The 24,016-nt window shown below is 38.9% G+C and overlaps 1 protein-coding gene across 2 annotated transcripts in view; it reads right to left on the reverse strand.

Moving 5' to 3' along the window:
• Positions 1–24,016, reverse strand: part of PSMD14 (proteasome 26S subunit, non-ATPase 14) — a 71,058-nt gene that overhangs the window by 32,580 nt on the left and 14,462 nt on the right. For both annotated transcript variants that reach the window (XM_044417725.1, XM_044417724.1), the window contains exons 4-7: positions 9,530–9,601; positions 7,834–7,953; positions 3,115–3,185; positions 2,028–2,178 (exon numbers count right to left, since the gene is read on the reverse strand). In XM_044417725.1, coding sequence (XP_044273660.1) covers positions 2,028–2,178; positions 3,115–3,185; positions 7,834–7,953; positions 9,530–9,601 — 414 coding nt within the window. The remainder of the gene's footprint in view (positions 1–2,027; positions 2,179–3,114; positions 3,186–7,833; positions 7,954–9,529; positions 9,602–24,016) is intronic.

Genomic DNA, 24,016 nt, shown 5'->3' on the forward strand with positions numbered 1-24,016 from the left:
TCAAATACTTAGGTATTTCTATTAGAAACTGTCCACTCCACACAACACTGCTTTCTTGTCCAGTGCAGTTCCCAGAGCAGCAGATGTGTATGTTCTAATCTCTGCACTGTAATTTGTAAAAGATTTACACTATCAAGCAACGCATGTATCTGGCTGAATGACTACTGTAAATCAGGAATTGATCTACCAACAGCAGACAAACACTCTGGTATATTGGGTATCCTTCAACTGAAAAAGCTAAGTACCTCTATCCTGCTCCATTCCTATTTACTTCTATCCCAAACACAAGATGGGTTATTGCTTACAGAGCTAACTAGAAACTGGACTGTATTACATAGACTGGTGAGGAAGAGTTGGCAGATTGAAGGAAAAGGCTGTGAATATAGTTCAGAGTTACCATCATGCCCAAATCATATCTAACTGTGGGCAGAAAATCTTCAAAACCATAAGGCTTCCTTGAGGGGCACAAAATGTCCAAGTGATGCACAGAATTTATTAATACGAAGAAGCTCCCCTTCCCATTCAGCCACTCATTCCATAAAGATCCAATTAAACCTGTGATGAACAAGACTAAGTAGTTCTTTCCAGGTGTTATTAACACGCACTACAGAAGGCGATATTGGAAGTGGCTAAAACAACAGCAAGTATCTACATGAAGTCTATATATTCTGCAACAGAATAAAATTCATGGTAAGATGCACACGTGGAATCCTAAATGGAGACAAGTAAACAAACTATGGAAAAACTTTGCATCTGAAAGGGACTTCTTGTAATCCTTCTCATTATCTCTGAAAGCACATATTATTTCAGTTCTAGATATACCTATGTACTATTGTGGACTGAACAGATACTTGCTTAAGTGTCTTCATTGTGTATGTACCTTTTTGCTAAATGAAATACAAGTGGAATCATACAATTTACAAATGAAAATTAACAACAAATGTGTTTAGGATGCTATTACAGTCCTAATGCAATTTATAATTTCATTGTATCATGAGAATAGCAACAATTATAGCTGGTTACCTGCTTTAATGTCACAGAACCATTAACACAAGAACTTTAATACTTAAAATATTTATAAAATTGTAAAAATGTCAAAGATATTATTTATTTAATGACTATTCTACAATACAATAGAAGAGCATGCTCAAACAAAACACCTCAGCAGTATTTTAAAGCAGTAACCACCTAGCCAATTTCTGTATGTTCTGTAGTTTTTCTAATCCACTCTCCCTGTGGCTGAGCAAAATCGAATTGCCTCTCACATTTGCAGACAGCTCTGTGAAGGTGATAATAGAGCTGCTCCCTGCTGTCATGAGGCAGGAAATAGGAAAATGGCATATGGGGCTAGAAAGAAATAAAAAAAAGAACCAAACAAGAACAAAAGAGATTTCAACAAAGGACAAACTATAACCCAATATGCTTTGCAAGTTAATCTCTTTTCATAATGATTTCACATCATCATTCATCTGCAAACTAATTCTAAAATGTGAATGGCTGCAAAGTCTTTGGGGGAAGTTTTTATTCTGAAACATTTGGTACACATGTAAAGTAAGAGTGTTATTTCAATCCAATGAAGCATTGAATCCAGTTCAACTTGCTAGGATTACATTTTAGCATGATTTCACCATCTTAAATTGTGCCTACAGAACAAAAGGATTTGGTTAACAGCCTTAAAACTTAACACAAAAAATATTTACTCAGAAGCAAGCTGCCCCAAATTGAAATGGGACTTGACTTCTATCACTGCACATTTTTTAAAGTTGGCCATTAAGTACCAAAGGGTTCTTCAAGAGCAAAAGAACTGCAAATAAGAGACAGCAGTTACACAACCAATTCGAGCCTTATTCTATATATATAAAATTATCTCTGCAACTATTTAAGCAAAAGGCATCCACTCGCCAACATTTCTCATGGATTAAAGTGTATGAAGTTAAAATTCAATTTCTAAAGTATTCCATACATGAGAATCCAGGATTATTCTCACTGGATTAGTTTAAAGCCCCTTAATAGAAACTAACACATACCTTTCCTTTTACACTCTGAATGGGATCCACTACTACAGCCACAGCTCTTTCTGACAGGGCTTCAAAACTCTGCTGAGTATTGATATCCACACCAGACAACCAACAGCCAAAGCCTGGATGACTGTGATACCAGCCAACAACCATCTCAGGTCTGTAACGAAGAAGGCATTAAGAGATTCAACACTACTTGTAAGAGGAAGTATGAAAAACAATGAAATAATAACATTTTCAGTAGGGTAAGAAAACAGGAAAGTGAGAAAAGGCTCTGTTAGAAACATTTAAATTAAGGCTCACCAGATTATGGTGAAAACATGAAAATGTGGCGAAGGAGTGCTATCATTAAGGGATGCATATCAGCATTGGTAGGTCAGACCTTCAGTTTTTCACCCTGTTACCACACTTTATAATCCAGTTTTTACCCTTTCAGCACTTCAGTAAATACCCACTCTAGCTCACTGGCTTCCAAAGTTGGTTTTTCACAGCAGAATGTCCATTTCAGACATGGAGGACAGGAACAAGCAACAGGAAAAGATTAAATATCAATTAAACCAGCAGTAGAAGTAGGAACTCAGTCAAAAAGCAATTTGCACTGTTCTGCTCAGCTGTTGAGTCTTTTGTTAACATTAATTTTGAAGTTTTTGCTGCAGTATAAAAATTTGAGCAAGCAGATGACAACTGTTGAGAAAGCCCAATGAAGCAACACAATTTGTTTAAATATTTGGATATCTTTTTATCAGGTAACATTTGCCGTAGTATACAGCCACCGTGACTGTAAAATCAGTGTTAGGGTGGTAACTGTACCTTTTGTATTATATTTGTACAGAAGTGGAAACTGTCAACTGAAGACTGGCTGAAGGTATGTAGTAATTTTATAAAATATTTAATCTGGACGCACTTGGTTAGATAAAATCTACTGCATCTTCTCACAAGAGATCAAGCACATAATTAGGTTTATGCAACTAGATAAGCTAATCACTCAAGATTAAACCAATTACTTTTGCAACAATACTAGTAAATGAACAACAGGAAACTAGCTCTTGTCTATATTACTGCACTTTTAAAAAAGGTTAATAGACGGGTGCCTCACCTTCCAGTCTGCTTGAGCATATCCAACATTTTGGCTTGAAACACAGGATCAACTGCTTCTACACTAACCCCCTGGATTGGGAGACAAATTAATAGTAGCAATTATAAATACAAATGATCCAACATACAGTTATCTATACGAGATTGGTCTTTTCACACTCATTGTTTAGGATAGCAACAACTTAGTTTTGTTTTAAACATTACAAGGTATGTCAGATGCCAACATTTATGCATGTTTATAGGATGCATGTTTTTTATTTAATTATTATCCCACTCCTTCCTTTAAGGAGCTCACCAACAACCTCATGAGGTAAATCTCATTCACTCCACTGAAATGAAACCATGAAAAACTTTGTCTGGAACCTAGATTCAACTCTAGCTTCTACATTATACTGACATTTTAATCATATAAAGTTATAATGTTTAATGAAATGATTTTCATAAAAATAAGAAAAATTCAAAGTACTTGTATTCTGGTCTCTGTTTGCAAAGGCCTTCTTGGCAAGCCTACTCTCAATACTCTGAGCACTAATCTTCCTTGTCCTGATGAGTATTCAACTCTGTAGCACACTGTTATTTGTTGCTCAAAATAAATCATCTTTTCATATGCCATGGGAGCATTCACAAAAAGCAACATCATCCAGTAAATGTACCTTATTACATCATAAATGAAGAAAACTACTTAAGGCTCTACAATGCTCCATAGCAGGGCAGGCCGACAGAGCTCATGACTTGACATTATCATTGGAGCCTTGGCAGCAATGCTAGCTAAGGGTTGGCATTTGCTATGAAGAAAGAATGAAGTCTACAACACTGTTTCGTTAGCTTGTTCTGCAGAATTTTTTAAAAGTAATTTGAGGCTTTCTTCACCTGGGGCCACACGACGGTGCAAAGGAATCTTCAGAAGCCTGTGATTGCTTTTAGTAATAGGATGAAGCTGCACACATTCATTGCACACTTAATTATGCAGTACAGTCCATAGTTGTGCCCTATCTAGTAATGTTTTGCTGGCCATGCTTCGGGTCACAGCAAAGTACGTGGTTGGGTGCAGCTGCCTATTCATTTGTTCAGCTCTGCCTTTTCACAACTAGTAACATTTGGCACAAAGGGAATATTCAGTTGGGTGCAGAACATAACACCTATTTATTTATTTAGTTATTATATTTCTATCCCACTTTTTTCCTTCCAAGGAACTCAAGATGGCTTTCATGATTTTCTTCCTCCTCTTCTCAATCTTATCCTCACAATAACGACCCTAGAGGTAGGTTGGTCTGAGAGTCTGTGACTGGCACAAAGTTGGCTCCATGGCTGATCAGGAACTAGAAAACAGATTGCCTGAGTCCAAGCCCCATGTTCTTAACCGACTCTCAAGCACTCCTCTGCAAGAGGAATAACCTAAAGGAACGCCTTCTTCCCTATTTGTCCTCCCGCCCCCTGAGATCAGCAGCAGCAGCCCTCCTCCAGGAACCCTCTGTGAAAGATATTAGGAGACAGAGTACCCGGAGAAGGGCCTTCTCTGCAGTGGCGCCCCATCTATGGAATGAGCTCCCCAAAGAGGTCTGCCTGGCGCCGTCATTATACGTTTTTCGGCGCCAGGTTAAGACCTTTTTATTTAATCAATATTTTAATAAGTTTTAATATTGAATTTTATCATATTTTAATTGCAGCCAGAGTGAGTCATTTATCTATGTTATGTTAGATATTTGTATTTTATTTGTGTAAGCTGTCCTGAGGCTTTTGCAAAGGACGGCATACAAATATCCTAACTAACTAACTCACTCCTGGTCACCTTTAAGAATTCAAATTCTTAATCGTGAGAATCCTAACAGCTAGCTAGCTAGCTAGCTAGCTAGCTATCTAGGGAACTTCTATGCCACCCCATTCGCCGAAGCCTCAGGGCGGCTCACAATCATAAATAAATAAAACAATATAATTTAAAAGTATGAATTAAGTTGCCCTGGCCAAAGATAAAATAAATAAATATTAACAATTAAAATAACGTTTGAATAAAAAGGTCTTCGCCTGGCGCTGAAAAACAAATAACGACGGCGCCAGGCAGACCTCTCTGGGGAGCGCATTCCATAGATTGGGCATCACTGCAGAGAAGGCCCTCCTCCGAGTACTTACCCTCCTAATTTCCTTCACAGAGGGTTCCCGGAGAAGGGCCTCTCCCGCTGATCTCAAGGGGCGGGCGGGCATATATGGACACAAGCGCTCCTTCAGGTAAGGAGTCCATATTAGTTGGACACTGATATCATCTTTTTGGGCAAGGTACCTGAATGGACTGCTGTTGTGTAACCAATGGGTCATTGATGAAACTGATCATCTGGATCCATGTCAACTTGATTCCAGAGCTGTTTTGGCGTAGAAATTGCCTTGGACCTCTTAGCAGCTTTTGAAACCATCTACCATAGATGGTGTATCCACATCCTCTAGATATACCACGCAAAACTGAAGACACTGTATACTGTAGTTGCTCCATCCTGTTCTCCATCCAAATGGGGAAGTGGTATTTAACCTGTTCTACATGGGTTGCTTTCCCCTTTCAGCTTGGGAGTACTTACAGATCTGTTTGTGTCACTGGAGGCATACACAGCACACATGACTTTATACTAGGTGAATGTTTCTTGAACCATTTTCTATGCCTTTTAACCTCTAAGTTAAACTACCTCCAAGAGACTGCTTTCTCATAAACTTCAGTTAGTACAAATGCAGCTACCAGATTATTAATTAGGGCTAGCTTTGGGGAACGTTACCAGTATTTAAACCACTACAGCATTTGCTGGTAAAAGCTCTTACCAATAAAAGACATTACAGTTCAGGACTTGTTATGTGTCTTCAAGTTCTCTCTGACTTATGGTGGCCCTAGGAATGAAAGCCCTCCAACATGTCCTGTCCTTGACAGCCCTGCTCAGCTCCTGTAAACAGAAGGCTGTGGTTTCCTTTATGGAATCAAGACATCTCATATTCGGTCTTCCTTGTCTCCTCCTGCCGTTGACCTTCCCTAACATTGTTACACCAGGTCGTCTTAGAGAGCATATACCACAAAAGGAAGTGCTTGCCCACTAGACTGCCTCGAAAGGTTTGAAATCTTTTGCTGGGTTTTAACATGCATGGCCAGAGAGAACAAGCCCTGGTTTTGCATTCACAGACACACCCAACACTTGGAATGTTTATCCAATAGAAAATATGGAGCATGCACAAGCTTTTAACCCAATGTTGTCTAGACGACAAATATCCCTGCTCTATTTCAATGTTACTCTGTATTTCTAAAGAGGTAAAGAACTTCCTTCCTTACAGAGAGAGAAGCTAATGCACACAAAGAGAGAGAAAGTGGGTCTATTACCTCTCCTGCAGGGTAGGCTAGACAGAAGTTGTATGTGTGTGGAGGACTGGAGTGCCAGGTCTGTGATCAGAGCTGGGCTCTGCCTGAAGTGCTCAGAGATTGTCCCTCTTCTTCCTGCTATATTCAAAACCTGTTATATTATTTCTTTCTCTACTTACCGCTATGGAACAGATGAGTTTCTAGTTGGATGGGTGCTTGATGGCTCCTTGATGATCTTAATTATTGTTTCTATGGGTAAAAAGGTGAGTTCTTTGTGTATGTTTGCTAGGTGCTATCAATAGGGTAGGTGTCTCAGGACGATGAGTCAACTTCCTTAAAGGGGTTTTACCTAATTGTTTTCAGGGAAAAACGCCTGGCCTTTTCTCTGCAAGAATTCCAGCATTCATTCTTATCTCACACTATGAGCCCAGGATACTAGGAACTTCCTTCCTGAATTCAAGGCTACCCAACATGGAGTGAAAGCCTATCCTGGACTTGGAGCTTATTGTTATAGCACTAATATTGACATATACATGCACAACAACATGACTGTCATCTTATGTGAGTCTTGCCTTCTCATGAGGTGCTCAAAGTAGGACAGCTTCCGTTTTTTTCATTTTTGCTTCCAGGAAATGTTCTACCTTGACTGGATCTAGGACCCACTTGTTTGTTTTCACAAAGTTCTCTTCCAGCACCAGGGTTTGAATGTACTTATTTTGTTCCCGTCAGCTTTCTTCACTGACCAACTTTCATACCCATATCTAGTGATCCAGAATACAATAGTGTGGATGATCTTGGCTTTTGTCTCTAGTGAAATGTCCTTACAATCAAAGCTTTTCTAGTTCCTTCATTGCTACTCTTTGAAGTCTCAGTCTTCTTTGAGTTTCTCAGCTGAAGGCTCCCTTTGAATGGATGACCCAAGGTAGGAAAATCTTTTCACAATTTCTTCATTGTTGACAGTAAAGTTGTGCAGTTCTTCTGCAGATTTTGTTCTATTAATGTCCTGGGAGCCTTATGCTAAAGGGTGGTGTATGAGAGCAGCTTGCCTTAGAATTTGGATGTGGACCTTTCTAACCTGTCAGTGGCATGATATTATGGATAAAGTATGGAAAAATTTATATTAAACATTGCGTTGTTTGTTTACAACATTCCTTGACGCCTTCTCCAACTGAAGACACCCAGTTACAAAACTGCATAGCTGTGTACCACTGGAGAGTTAAAGATTAAACACCTAAACTGAAAATGTTATATAGAACATCACATTCTTATAGACCTGGATATATATGCTTCAGCCATCAGTATCTTTTTCACAACCATTATGCATGTGGGGGAGTAAATCTTGATGTACAGTTATCTAGTGTGACAACACACATTTACTCACTGAAGAGTACTCACCGTTCCTGACTGTGGCATAGCAAACACATCAATCACTCTGACAGTATAGTCATCAACAAATTCTCCAAGCATAAGCCCCATAACTTCCATTGGAACACCAGCTCGACCATGCTTCAACATCTGGAAAGAAGTTCAGAATTCTACTGAAATGCTACTTGAGGGGCAGATGCTTCATTTGCTGCTGTTGATTTTTTCTATTATATATTCAGACATTTAGAACTTTAAGACCTTATTTATATGTGGTAATTACTAAGGTCAACTGCCACTAACTTCCCCATGCTTTGAAAACTACCATTATAAAAGCTTTCCTGAACTTGGTATACTCCAGATAGCACTGACTTCCACTCCCACTGACCAAGATGTCCAAATGACTAGGAATAATGGAATGTTGTCTGAAACATTTGGGGGGGGGGGCATTAGATTGGAAGTGTTGCCTCATAGCATGATATACACCAAGGTAACAGAGGAAAATTCTAAATTTTGGAATACAAAAGACAATCAGATGGTAGGATAGTTATTCAGATCTAAAAAGCCTATTAATGCCATTCTGAAGAGACAAAAATACATGTAAAATGCATCACGTAATTTATGATTTCTTCTGAAACTACTTTTTCATGTGCATGTTGCCAAAACTGCTCCAGTCATGCTCAAGAAAGAAGTATCAGTAAACTTGGTATAACCCTGAGTCTATCAGATGTTCAAAATATTTTAGGAAGAGGAAACTGAGGAACAGAGGAAGACCTCCCCCAAAAAACTCCCCCATATGAACTTAGCGCCACAGAACATTAAGCACTTGAGTGGAAAATACTGATAGCTAGGTGGGAGGGAGAACAGAATGGAAAAGCTGAGCAGGAAGGAGGGAGGAAGAGACTCAAGAATATGTAAAGGCTAGAAAGAAATATCACCTTGCCTGGATACATCACTTTCTGGCCCGTACTAAGAGGCTATTTTTAAAATTTTTCAGGGATGGAATAAACAGTTGCCCATAGAAATCAACAGAGAAATTAAATGGCAGTGTCCAGTGTACTGCATGCTAGGATGATTCATTGCTAGCATAATAGGAAGTCAGAGGACAAACAGAAGCGAACTGAAATACTCAGGTCAGCTGAACTAGCAGAAGGGTCTCTGCCAACCTCTCCTGTTCTGGAAACAAGCATTTCCACTTATTTCTGGGTTGCTTTATGAAACTCAGTAGCAACTCCACTTCTTCCAGTAGTGCTAGCAGCAGGTCCCACTGGCACAAGAGAACCAGTGGGAAAACTGTAGAAGAACAGGAAATGGCCCAAGTATGTTAATTCACTGTGATGGGGCACCAGATTATCCATCTCCCTATGAACCCACTGCAAAATAGAAAAAAACACAAAATGCAGTAGAATAGGTGAAAGGACTTGGCACTCTCAGTAGGTAATGCTGATTGACTGCTGGAGCTGGGGACAAAAATGGAGTAGGAATCAAATCAGTTGGTGAAACCGTGAACTAAGGAGGACCCCTGCCCTGCTGGCACAACAACTTTGATGCAGAGCCCCATTTGGTGAAAGAATTACAAAATTCAAATTTACATGAGATGAGAACAACTTAGTATGTCAAGGCTTCGGAAGTTTCCTTTTTCTGGCATTAAGGACAGAAGAAACTGCTATTCCCTTCATTATGTGCAGTGATTTGTGTAATATAATTCTAGCAAAACAGACATGCTTACCTTTAGAAGTGCGAGAGAAGAGATGTAAACCTGTTCAGCTGTGTCAACTGCAGGAGCATCAGTAGGAGGCCCCTAAACAAAGAAATAACACACCAGCATAAGCCAGGATTCATAAAACATGATTTTAGGAAGAAACAGCATATCTGTACTGTCAGTTGCACCATTTTACAGACACCAGAACAGAGATTCTGAGCCTCAGATCATCTGCACAGACTTTTCAACTCCCTCTTCTAGTATCAGCTTCCCTCTGTCCTTCTCAGAATGCTCACCTGAAGCTCAAGGTTGGTAACTAAGTGTCAACAGACTACCACTACAAAGGGAAAAACTATCTGTTCTGTTACGTTTCTGAAAGCAAAAAGGTGAAAACCTTTTTGTTTAAGCAGGTATTTGGGATTGGTCTCTGAGTTTGCACTGGATTAGTTTCACTGCTTATATTTTTCTGAGTTTTTATTCTAAGTATGTGTTCAATTTTGATAATTAATTAATGTAATTATAAACTTTCATATATTTTTGAATGTTTTAATTGCATGAATCTTAATGTTATGAGCTGTCTTGCGGTTCCAGTCACTGGGAATAGGCAGGATATAAATATCCTAAAAAACAGAACTAGACTCTTTCCTGTGCATGCTGAGCTATGACGCTTAAGTCTCCAGTTCACACTTTGCCTGAACCACAAACTCAGATTACGTGGCTTTCAGCAAGCCACTCCCTTAGACTCAGCCCTACATCTACGATATGAAGATTATCCTGACTTACCTGACAGACTTGTTCACTCAATCACAACCCAGCAGCATGAAACTGTCTGCATGTTCAAAAGCACCATACAAATGCTAACCATTATATTAGTGCATGCATGACGTTTCCCAACCAAAATTGATAATGAGTACTCCCCTTACATAAACTAGTTCTTCAGTCTAATTGAAGGCAAATACACTTGGTGGTTTTATCTTTTATTGTAAAAGAAATATACACCATGATCACCATATTGATCTATCTGTCCATCCATCCATCCATCCACACACTACACACACGATCTCCAATTAACTACATGTTTCTAACAGTGGTGTGAATATAAATGCTGCTGGGCTAGCATGATTAACTGGCACCAACACAAACACAATTTCCCTTTGCTTTGTCAGCTTTTAGCTAAAGCGGACTTGAAGAGAAAGGCTACGGGAGCACTTTACAGATCCACTGGTGCAGTGAGAGAAAAATGGACCTCCAATCCCTAGGCGGAAAAGCTGTGAACAAAATACTCTGCTCTTTGCTTCATGAGTAGCTAATAAAAAATTAGCACAATTGTCCCAGGTGTGAATGAGGACTGAGGCCAACAGTGTGTATTGCTCAAGTACAGAATGCCAACTGTAGCGTTTGAAAGTAAAAGATTATGCCCTTCTTATGAAGCAAGACACTTCCTGAAAACGGTAACGTAGTATTACAAAATGGCTTTCTAAAAATGATTTGTAAGTTTAGTATAACTCCCACTAGAGAACAGCCAATGCATATCGATCAAACATGAGAGTGGAAATTAAAATGACACATGAAGTTCGATGTGAGCAAGAGCAAAGTGATCCATGTGGTGGAGGGGGACACAAAGTCATGTGCACACTGATAGCCTCCAGACTGGCAGTAACTGACCAATGGAGGGGTCTCAGGGTTGCTGGAGGTGGCTCGATGACTGTGCTGACCCAGTTCTCATCTGCCATGAAAAAGGCAGGGTCTAATTAGAAAAAGAACTGAAAATAACACTGTCAATATCATACTGCCCTTATGCAAATCTATGGTGTGTCCTGACTTGGAATACAGTGTAGTTTTGTCATCACACATTTAAAAGTATTGCTGAGTGGGAAAAAGGGCAAGAAAGAGTAATCAAAATGATCAAAGGGCTGAAGCAACTGCCCTATGAGTTGTGGCTACAGCACTTTGCTTCAACATCTGGGCTGTTAAGCTTAGAAAAAATGTGAGTTCAGAGAGACATGATATGAAGACATAATATGGAGAAAGCAGATACAGAGTTTTTTCTCTCTCTCATAATGTGAGAACCAAAGGTAATTCCAGGAAAAAGCATGCTGGGAGATTCAGAACTGATAAATGAACTACTTCTTCATACAGTGCCAATACTATGATGTGGAACATTTTCAGCCCATGAATGTCTGCAAATAATTTTTACTCTGTATGGTCATTAGTAAAAATGAGTGCATGCCGATTACAAAAACAAAAATAGGCAAACTTTGCTGTTTCAAACTTGTAATTCAGACTTTCAGATGTAAGTAACACTTTTCAAGTATTTCTAACAATTATCTGGAAGAAGTCACTGAAGTATATAGTAACCTGGTTGGCATGTAATAGCAAATTGTGGGTTATTGTGCTAAGTGTCTTTCATGGGGACTGCTACATAAGCAGCAAAACTAGACACTAAAAGTTAATCATGTGTTGAACAAGTCACAGGTAGCCTACAATTACTAAACAGAAATACTAAATACAAGTAAAATAACTATCATAAATTTGAACACTCTCAAGCACACAAGCAATTCTACTGTAAATTACCTTAATTTGGATTGAAACATTTTTTTTAAAATTATCCACATGACTACACAGTTGCACAGTTAAATGATGGAATTCACTTCCAAATGATGTAGTGATGCTTACCAACATGGATGGCTTTAAAAAAATTAAGCCAGATTCATTGCCGATAAAGCTATCATTGACAGTGTTCCAATAATGTGATGACTCATACTCAAGGGTTGAACCTAAGTGAAGGTTGTTGTTGAAATGGGGGTTCTTGCGCTGTCCGAAGGTAACAAACCACAGTTCATAATCCAACAGCAAACATAGGTCCTCTTCATGGCATGTTAATGCAGCTGGGCACAGACGTCATAACCCACTTTTTAACAATTCATGGTTTAATGTCAACCCACATTCAACCTTGAATGTATGTTATCTTGTTGTCTGAACCCAGTCATTATCTACTAGTTACAGTGTCTGAGTTAGTTCTAGTATCAGAGGCAGTATTCCGCTGCACACAAGAGGCTGGGGAAAATAAGTGGGAGAGTGCTACTGCATTCCTTTCCTACTTGTGGGCTTCCTGAAGACAGCTAGTTGGCCACTGTGGGAAGAGAATACTGGACTAGGTATACTTTTGCTCTGATTCAGCATGGCAGTTCTTATGACGAAGACTACGGCCAGCATTTTTAATTAAAATAGTTGTATCCTGCTGCTTTTAATTATAGTTAAAATTGCTTGCAATACAAACTTAGCAATAAAGGATAAATATATGAACTAAGATGTTCTGCAAGTTCCTTGTGGTTTTAACAGGAAACTTCTTTCCGTGCCTCCTAATTATAGTGAAATTAATACTCATAGTCCTCCTTCAGAAGTGAATTCCAAAGAATTAGACAAAATTTCCAGTTCTGCACTTTCCAGCAGTTACTCTCTGCTGATGCCTATGGCCATGTGATTTTGGATAGGACAATGTCTCATGTATGAAAGAAGTTGTCACAAGTTGTAGGACTGAATGAATCGCGGAGAAATTGGCATATGTTGAAGAGAATGTAGAGCAATGTAAAATGATCATTCCTAGCTATTATTCTGTAAAGAAACACTGGGAAACGAAGGAGAAAGATTTGGTGGAACAGCCTCTTCAAGGATGTTCTTTCTTCAAGGATGTTCTTCCTACTGCAAATGGGCAGTAGGAAGGTTCTTAGGTGCATGCCTTGAACAAATATTCAGTACTGTACATGTATAAGCTCACTGGTATGGAACAAAAAGGAGGAACTGGTGACTGTCAGCAGCCTAGAGACCTCTATCATTTCCATCCTTCTGGACTCTCACATCCAAACATTTGGAAGGCAAACTAAGCTATTTCTTTTCCTCCTGAAGAGCTTCCAAATGTTCAGTAAACTTTTGGACTGAATAATTTGCCCACAATTCCCCATTGCACTACCATTACAATTGGCTTCAGTAGTACTAGCAATATAGAGTACTATTTTTTAAAGGATTACATTATACTTCCCACTCCACTTACAGTCTACTAATACTAGCCTCTGGGCTGTTCAAATATTTTGTAGCAGAATGACACTTTCTACCCTCTAGGCCCTACACATTATTGCTTTGCCCTCACCTGTGTTCACAATGTCTCTTAATTTAGCCACAAGTTGTTAATATGCAAGTAAACCCTATTCCCTCTTCTAGATTATTAAAAATGCTAAACAAAATTTCCCTGAGGCACTTTATACAACAGTGTATTCAACCAACTAATTACAAGTCCTACTCCCAAAATTCTAATTAACAAAAAACAACTATATATGGTTTGCTTATTGGGACCACTTTTAAATACAGCCAGCTCTGTCATGCGGATATGATTCCAAATTTTTAAAATACAATGCACTGTGCATGAATATAAGATTGTAACTCCAAGCCCATGCAAGTACTCAGGCCAGTTCACCTGATCAAGGCCATTATCACATGAAGACCACAGTGAGCTATTGCAGGGTTAGCTGAGGACTGTTTAGTCCTCCATCAAGCCATGTTGCCCAGGTTCAGGCCAAGGCAGTGATTATACATATCACACTGGGCACATTCTGTGGCTTACAAGCCACTGTAGCTTGTTGGATTGCACAAACTGGCCATTAGTAATTTACATAAAAACTGTGCTCCTATGACATGAGAACCCACTATGGCAACATGTGAACTTAGCCCACTTTCCACAGGGTGGCTTTATTGAGTGCAACAAGCCACACTAGGAACCCATTGCTGTTAGACCTGAACTTGGACAACCAATTCCATTATGGGTACAGGGAAGCAGCAAGTGCGACACTCTGCAAGAATGTCACTTTTGTTGCACTTGCCCAGGCCACTGGAAACTGCCAGCTGCCTCACAAAGGTCCAAGTAGTATGATGAAGCAACCGTCACTGGCTCTGCATTCCCCTCCCCCAGTTGCAAATTCTTTTCCGCTCTCCCACCCCGCTTTTCTCTTTACTTTTTCAGGTATCATTGTTCACCATCTCTGAATGGATAGCCAGCGATGGCTTTTCCAAAGTGCCTGAACTGCATCTTTTAAGGAACAACCAGTTTGCCACATATTATTAAGTGCAAGAAATCAGCACAAAGTTTTCATCATTTTTAAAAATAGACTTGCACAAGTGCTGAGGTGTGCAATTGTGGGGGTTCTTGCCTGAGTCTGTATACCAACATGCAGTCAGCAGCAACCATGAACATTGACCCAGAAAGGCTACAAATATGCCCATTTTTTAACTTTGCCTTCTTAATAGGTTGCAAAAACGATCTGTCAAGGTAAAGCCAAATTACAGATGATTATTAGTTATGAAAGCAGGTGGCCAATAGATCACTGCTTTTGCAACAAGATTCTCCAGTTGTTTGGGGATGGACCTCAGTCTTCCCAGTATCCTTCCATTTTGTAGCTCTTCCTGAGACTTTTGCAGGAACACAGACTTTTGACAGCTAACAATCAAAGCTCAGGCTTCCTTTTAAAATGCAGTTTCTGACAGGCCTAATCAGGTTTGTGTTTTAGACAGGGACATATACATATGTATGTGCATATGTCCTTGTCAAAAATGCTGATTAGCCCTGTCAAAACCCCCATTTTAAAAGGAAGCCTGAGCTTTGACAGCTGTTAAAGCTTCATACTGGCATAAACATGGTAGTTCATGCTTTTTAATTTTCCTGACCACCTAAAGTTTGAAAGGGTAGAAAAGTGAGAAGACACTGAGAAGATTCATGTCCAAAAAAACCAAAAAGTGAAACAAAAACTGGAAGATCTGACAACCCCCTTTAGTGAGCAAAGATAACTCAAGGTCTTGCTTTCCCCTGACAGTTCACCTTTTGACAGGCGTCAAGAGCACAAAGTAAAATACTTATTTACAGCCTCTCTGGGTTAATGGTCATGCTTACTGCCTGCTGCACTTTGGTAGCAGATACCTCCCAGGCCATTGACTACACAAGCCTTCCCGTTTCAAACCCATGCAAGTAAAACTATATTTTAAAAATCTACAAAGAAATGTATACAATTTCTTGTGCTTATTTTTGAGGCACAGTCCTTCCAATGTGCTGCTTGGGATCTCCCAAAGAAAAGGGGTAAAAAGGAGAAAAAACTGCCACAAGAGAAAAAAAAAGGCTTGCTTTAGCTGCCAAATTCCCTGAGATACCAGCTGGAAGACTGGGGGTGGGGGGAACAGTGGGGGACTTGAATATCTGTCAAAGGCACTCTAGGTTGTTCTGTGAACAACCAACCCACCATTGGTTATTCACAGGGTGGCTTAGCATGATATGAGAATTCAGCCTGTGACTACTTGCAATAAAGTAGTCTGAGAACCAGAGCAAAGACCCAGGTGGGTATGTTTTTGTTTTGGAATGAAATTGTGGCCAACTATTTAAACACAACTAAATTTAACAAACATCTTCTCTCAATACACCAAGTCTAAGCAATTATGTAGCATAAAAGTGATACATTACAAACATCAGCTAAAAATTAGAGTAAATCACATCTATAGAAAATGATTCTCCAATTATATCGTAAAAGGGTCTTATGAGAATGCCCTCTGCAAACTACAAGACACACTGGACATTCAGAGAACCATACCATAACCAATTACTTTGCACTTGTCCATGTATAGCTGTGCACTCACTGATATGTAACAAAATACATTTGTAAACCACAAACTGTCAGAGGGCCCCCTGCCATTTACCACCCAGCAATGTTAATGAAGGTGCACAGAGCCTGGACACTACATTGTTAGGTTACACAGGAAACCTCGTCTGCCAGTCATTTTCCATTCTAACCAGTAATCTACAAAGGTGACAAAAAGTATATATACTTTTTCCTGGTATACCAGCTGTATCAAATTCCCCAGAGAATTAATGTGCTAATATTATCATCAAGGTCTGAAGCTGAAGCAAGCCCTTAAAATTGAGCCTTCACTTACAACTCCTGTAAGCCACAAAAGCAAAACTTCTGCTTTTAAAAGTTCTTTTGTACCCAATGCATACAAACGAGAGAAATAAATTCTGGTTATAGTTTTTAAGAGAAGAAACAGATGCTTCTTCACAACTAAACTGTCTACCAAGTGTTAGTCAGTGAACTGGCCTGCCTGCAGGGCAATCATTTCAGCTGTAAGCTGCATCAACCCTTTCTTTCAAGCCATCACTTATTATCACAGGATGCAGGTTTTGAGCTATATACATTATTGAAATATACTACTTTTATGAACTTCTAGTGATTAAAAATGTTTTCAAAAGTCTAAGATAATAAAATTCAAGCAATCAGCTCATGAATCAATCAAATGAGGTTAAAATGACATACTACTTTTCTTTAGAGCATTCGGATATGATCCAGCTATAAAAGCTGTGACTTTTCCTTGGGCAGCCCTTGTTGACTAAGTGTTAAAAAAAGGCATTTGCCATTATAACAGCATAAAACTAACGCCTCAAAGTGTTATCTACTCAGGCCTTTTAGCAAATTTGTTAACACTTTTAGGTATATTACTCCACCTTTCTCTTAGTGTGAACTGGTATCAATTATTTAGCCAGTTTTATTATGTTATTAGAATACCTGCTGATTAATCATGAATCATGTCATTTTACAGCACTGCCCTTCACTTGCACTATGCATTTCTTTAAATGTAAATGATGCAAGAGTAAACAACTAGCAGAACTACACAAATGGGAACTAATGACATTAAAATAACATTTTAATAGCGCCTTTTGAATACTGCCTTCTCCTCCAACACAGAAGTTACAAAGATTTTTTTTTAAATGTTTCTAAATATGGAAAAAAGAAAAGTAGGGAAGTTGTTAAAAATTCTGATGCTTATGTCATTCTAACTGAGAGTTCTGCAACTAAACTACATTTTCAGATAAGAACATTAGTTCCAATACCGTTTTCATCCTTGATTTTTGTAATTAAAGCCCCTTTAAAATATAAACACAACAAAACAGGCATAAGCAAATGTACAACTATCCAACACTGTCATGTTTATTCTTACCCAGGAAAGTTAAAAAGGGAATCTTTTAATACTTAATTTTGTGAGTATTAAACAACTAGTGTGAAAAACAAGATGCATGTAAACTATTTCTACTGCCTCTGCTTCAATGACTAGCTGAGACAACCTGTTATAGGAGGTGTTAATTGGCAATAGGAGTGCAAGTCAGAAGCATGTTCCCCATCGTCCTAACCCAGCAAGGCTAGGTCATTAAAGTGGAAATGAATTCTTTCATGCTGACTTAACTCTTGGAGTGCAGATTTTCAGCTGTTACACCTAGAGACAATTGAGAGTCTGTGTTACTTTAAAAGGTAGAAAAACCATTTGTCTCTTTAAAAAGCATCATGCTATGTTTAAGTTATTTTATTTGCTATGCATTAGTAATAATTTTTAAAGTATCTAACAGTGGCCCTTCCCTATATGCAGATTTCCAATTAATGCAGATTGCATATATGTTAAAAGACACGACAGCCTGTGTACTTGCAAGAGAAGAGGATGGGACACAGTTCTCATAAACAAGATAAAGGTTAATCTAACATCGAGTTGTAAGTGTGTGTCTAATCCTGTGAGTAGCATAGAAGTGTACGTATGGGTTTTTTTCTCTCTCCCTTCCTATACCTATACTTGCTCTTCAACAAGGCAGGGAGAATTTTAGTGGTAGTTCAGAGCAGAGAACACATACCCAGGTAATAGCATTTGGAGAACTGGTGTGATATAGTTATTTGTTTTTCACACTATGAATGGGGGAAAAGGTTCAAATTCCTGATTAGCCACCAAGCTCTCTGAGTGACACGCACTGTGCCACTCACTGGTCACTACTGAATGTGGTCCATGCACCAGCATGACCGACTGGTAGTGTGACAGGAACCTAGTGCTACCTAAAGCAACTAGAAACAAGAGGAAATTCCAGTTTTCAGAACAGGGCAGGTCATCAGTGTTCTGGTGACCCATTTCATTCCAGAAACCAATGCTTCCGCTTATTTGGTGGTGCTTCTCGTTCCAGTTGCCATAGCAGCTAGTCCCACAGATGGAACCAGCAAAGGTGCAATGGCAGTATTTGATACTGCCTACTATCCCTCAGCCTCACAGGACTGTTGCAAGGATAACACTGGAGGAGGGGGGACATTTAGTTCATTCGCACAGGCAGAGATAAAAATGTAAAATAATAATTTTAAGTACTGAAACTACATCGTACAATAACATTTAATATAGTGCTAAATATACTTCTAGCAATCACAAAGATGTAAGACAAATGAGTATGATATACTCACTTTTTTCAATTGATTCATTACCATTCTTATAGCTTCACTTCAGAAAACATTTTTGTAAATGCAAAATAATTTATTTTCATAAAATGACCATCCATTTTCGTTTTGCATTATCCTGGGGTGCATAAACTGACACTCAAGGGAGGCTAATGTTACATTGATACACAGCATAAAATCACGCTTTTATATACCAAAAGATGCTAAAAGGGCAATGTTCCAAATATTTTCAATCTTTTTCTGCCCTACACAAAGCACTAAAAATGCAAACTAGCCCTAGAATCCAGCTCTGAGCAAAAAACCTGAGATGAATCCTTTAAAATATTAAAAGCATTATTTTCTTCCTTCTTCCTGAAACAAATGTAAGGTTACTGGTGGGCAATCATAAGAAATTAATTTACTTTCCTAGATATTTCTAAGATGAGCTGAAAAGCTTTGTGGCTGACTGAAAACATCTGCTCAGTACACACTAACAAAAGACTTACAGAAAAAGGAAGCACAGAAGAGCATACAGAACCAAGATCTCTTATTTTCATACTGGAGTATGTTAAATTTTTCCTCTTTTAATACATTAGAGCTGACTTGGTACAACTGTACTAGAATATAATCTTTCCAAAGACAGAAAAGCCTAAAATGTTCTAAATAATATATGATTGTAGCACATTTCTTAGAATAGTGATTGTGTATATGTATGTTACGGAGCATCAGTTTTTAGCAACTATAAATGTCTAAATAAAGGAGTAATTCATGAAGACTACTGGAGAGACCATTTAATTAGAATGAGCACAGAAGAGAGTAAAAGTACATGAATGGAGTGCAAACATTCCGACATGAAGGACTCCTCAGTAAGTCTGGCACAGGGGACTCCTCAGGACATTTTTATTAACTCACTTAAGTCCACAGCCCTATTGACTGCACCCTTGATTCTTTTATGTCCCGGAACTCAGAGGTTGATGAGCATCCAGTGCAGAGTGGGAGGAGCACTGGAGCCTCTCAGCTGGATGAAGCACCTCAGAGGGGGAGGGCAGGAGGCTGAAGTCCAGGGAGGACACTTCACATCCTTATATTGTATCAGTCGCCTCTGCTTCCTACCGCCCAGGAATATTTCTTTCCCCCGCTTTCTTTCATATTCTGATCTCAGAGAGGCAACTACCACAGTACTTTCCAAGGTAAACACCTTGAAGAGGTAGGGAAAGAAACAGTGTGTGGATTACCAGATGGAGATGGTAATCTCTTAGATGGAGCGGTGTCTCTGACCTCACATCTGGGAAGGCAAATGATACTTGTGCTCTCCCATACAAACTCTAGAGGCCATAGGATCACTTTACAAACGTTATCATTGTTTGGATCAGTGGTTTCCAAACTTTTCTATGCCTTGCACCCTGAGAAATTATTTATGTTTTTATGTGCTACAAAAGTAGTACCACATTTGAAGGTGAAGAAGCCATATTTCTAATTTTTGAGCCACAAACTGAACTGTGTAACAGCACTTTGGGTGAACAAATTGAACAAAAAAAGAAAAGAAAAGGAAAAAAGCTTTTAACTCCATGCATAAAATTCAAACATAAATTGAGCAATTAGAAAAAATTGTAAACAGTAAAACCAATCCCAACTACAAACGCAAACTTCAATGATTTCTTTGTTCCTGTTCACAATTTTGTCAACACATGGAACTTTCTTGCTGATTCTGATCTGCAAGTCTGCCTGTGGATGCGGGTGATTCCTAGATTTTGTCTTGATTGTCAAAAGATAACTAAATCCAAGTACAAGCAAAATATTAATAATAAATATTATTGGCATAATTTTTAGTGAAAAATGTTGTGATGCCAATTTTGGTGAATTGTGACATAGCCTTGCTCTTTGTCGCACCCCCTGGGTATATGGGCACCTCTGGTTAGGAACCCCTGGTTTAGATCATCTCAATGGTTATGGAGATTTCTCTTCAGAAAGCAAATTCAGTGTCGCCATTCAATGATATATAGTGAGTGTATAGTGGGACCAAAGCAGTTTTCCACTGGTGTCTTGGTTAATCCTCAGAAGCAAAATGCTTCTTGATTTAGTTAAAGGTTGTTTTACAAGAGTGCTTTCTGGTTGAACTGTGTGGAAGAGCTGTGACTAGGTCTGAAGTTCCTGTTTGAATCAAGGAACTTAAATGTTTAAGATAAAGGACCTGAACTGATGATAGAATATTATAAATATGAAGACTTTAACATGGCTGAACAGGGAAATTTTAGGAGAATGAGAAGGCTACCAAGCTGCAACAACCTGCATTTCTTCCCTTCAACAATCACCAGCCTCAAGCCATTCTCAGCAAAACTCTCTTGACTGTCTCTACACGTAAATCATCCAGTCAAGTCAAAGTAGTTTGTTGAGACCAATATAGCAGTTATTTTCCAAAGCTCTCCCTATGAACATGCTTGTGACCAACCCTTTGGGAGAGATGCTCTGAAAGCGAGTGCACCTTTTTCCCTCATGCTTCTCAACCAATAGTGCCTCTCATCACTGCTGCCACCTAGCCATGGAAATTATGTCAGAGGGAATCAGCTGATCTCTATTTGAAGATACCCCTGTCTCAACAGCCCCTCCTACTTCCTGCACCTCCATACTGTCCCCAGGGCTGATCTCCACCTATGCTCCCTTATCTGCGTTTGAGCTCATCTCTGGCATCTTTACTCCCTGCTGTATCCCAGGGCCTTGAGCAAAATCCTGCTTTTCAATCCCATCTAAATATTCCTCCTCTGAATCAGAAACAGAATTAGCAAAATTGGCACAGCACGTGTCTGGAGGGAACCCTTGCCCTAGTCTGTCGTCCTGCTTGCTTCCAACACAAGCAATTACATAAGCTCTGCTGAACACACCTGCCAGGTAACTATAAAACCTCAGTGATAACTTTTTTGGAATAAGAATTTAACCTTTAATTCCAGTAATTATTCCTCTAGCCACTATTTCTATTATACTTTTAATCACCCTAACTGCATTGTATCCAGCAATGTTTCTTCATTACAAAGTTGTTTTATTCTCTCATACTGTTTAAGCAATACTTACATATAAATATAGTACCACTTTGTGCTATCTGTTTCAGGGACTACAATCCATAATTTGCAATCATTCTTGAAGCCTAAAACACTCAATTGAGATTTATAAATCTGCTGCTGAGTGGGGCTTATCAATATGGCCACATTTTTCTCTCTTGATCAGGTGAATCAGAGACATACCTGTTTAGGTAAGAGCCGCAAGCTATTGGATGGTACAGGAATGGTTCACTTGTTTCAAGCCAATAAAGTCCCCAGAACCCAGATTTACTGCAGGTCTCTATTAAGAATATCTTTGGAATTGAGAGCTCTCAGGAGCAGCTGTTCTCGTGCTGGAAGTACTCCTTCCTACCTCTATTTTGGGGCTATGTGGGTATTGGGATGGGATTTCCACACACCTTTCAACTTGGGATTTTCATTAGTGCTTTGTATCCTGATCATGCAGATATACCTGGAAGTCCTACTGTGCTGGGAATATGCAACATTGAATTAAATTAGGCAAAAAAATACATGTCATATTCACATGGGTGTCAGTAGCACAAAAATTATTTGCATAAGATGATTTTTATCACACACTTTATTGTAATATGAATACAAAAGGCAGTGAACAATAAATTAAAATTTACAAACTAATTTCTTAAAAACAAGGGGAAATTGCTTGTTCTGATGTAGTAGCACTAGTAGTAGTACATCAGAACAAACAGAAACAAGTGTCTGATTAAATAAACTCCTGAAGAAGGAAGACCCAATGTAACTTGTCTTGAACTATAAATACAAGGAAACTAGAATTTAGCTTTTTAACGGATCATTAACCTGTTATTGTAACCACCCAAAAAGAAGCAAGACTGCAAGCTGAACCTCTATATACACTAGATTAGGATGTTCAACAGGATTTTTAGATCAGTGGCAGGTCCCTTAAGTGCTACAGGTTTTATCAATGAGTTCTAAAAATAAAAAAAATAAAGGAAAGCTTCTACAGCATCAAGCAATGCAATACGTGAATCCTCTTTCAAAGTGACAGTTTTCAAGTGCCATGTACAATGCCCTAATCTGGAAATGTCCCAGCTAACCCATCTGATCAACAATTTCACAGATGGAAGCACTTGATGGCTAATTGGCAAGCCTATTATTCAAACAAAATAGCTATTTGCAATTCTTGCTTCTTTATTTCCAGTTGAAGTGCTAACACGGCTAAGAGACAGGTCACCCTTCCCCCATGCTCTTTTTTAAAAAAGAAAAAAAGAAATCATCTACCTTTACACCTATTCCCACATGACACCATTTAGAAGCTTCTAGCCAAAATTGCAATAAGCAAATATGGCAAGATGCTGTGTTCTGAATTCAAGGACAGACTTAGCTGGCGTTTAGCTTACTCTTTGAGGGCTGTATACAGTGTTACTCTGGGTTATTTACCCACCCACCCGCATCATCATGTCACCAGCTGTCAATGCTATTGTGCACTAGAAATGACATTTTAGAATTCAGAAAAGGAAATGCAGTGAGAACATTTAATTTACATTAATTATATTAGTAAATTCCAAATGCTTAGTCAACACAAAGTACTTGTATAGCTATCTTCTGTAGCCTACTGGAAAGTCCGTACTTATTTGCCTTGCATGTGAAGGATATCAGCAAACACTGCCATGTGAGATCAAGGATGGTCCGTGGCAGAAAAATGTTAGAGTTTATGAGAACTTCACTAGAAAGAATGTTTGGTTATGAACAAGCCCCTGCTTCTCAGTTCCAGCTCTACTATTTGTAAAAAATGAGCATGATGGATCTGTAATAATGAAGAACCACCCATATGAAGTTTGGTTCATTTATCTTGTGGTCACAATATCATATGAAAGTCTATGAAGCCATTGGTAGGATCATGTAGATCTTATGTGCCAAGAGAAGAACACAAGGGGCAGCTACAATTTGTGATTATAGCTACTCTTTTCAAACTGCTAGGGCATTGCAATAAAGGCTGAAGTACTAGTTCAAAAAACCTGAGGTCTCCAAACAAGGCCTAGCTATATTGCAAACCTGCTGGAAACCTTATAGATTCCCACAGTTGATGCTTTGTGGCCAAAGTCTACACAGAGCAAGTTTCGGAAGCTTTCAAAAGTTACTACTCCAATTTAATCAGAGTGGAATCTGATGGAGTAGCTACATTCACTGGGTGATTACATGAATGTTTCCAGCAATGG

This window comes from Varanus komodoensis, unplaced genomic scaffold (assembly GCF_004798865.1).
Source record: "Varanus komodoensis strain SLA01 unplaced genomic scaffold, ASM479886v1 scaffold9, whole genome shotgun sequence".
NCBI lineage: Eukaryota > Metazoa > Chordata > Lepidosauria > Squamata > Varanidae > Varanus > Varanus komodoensis.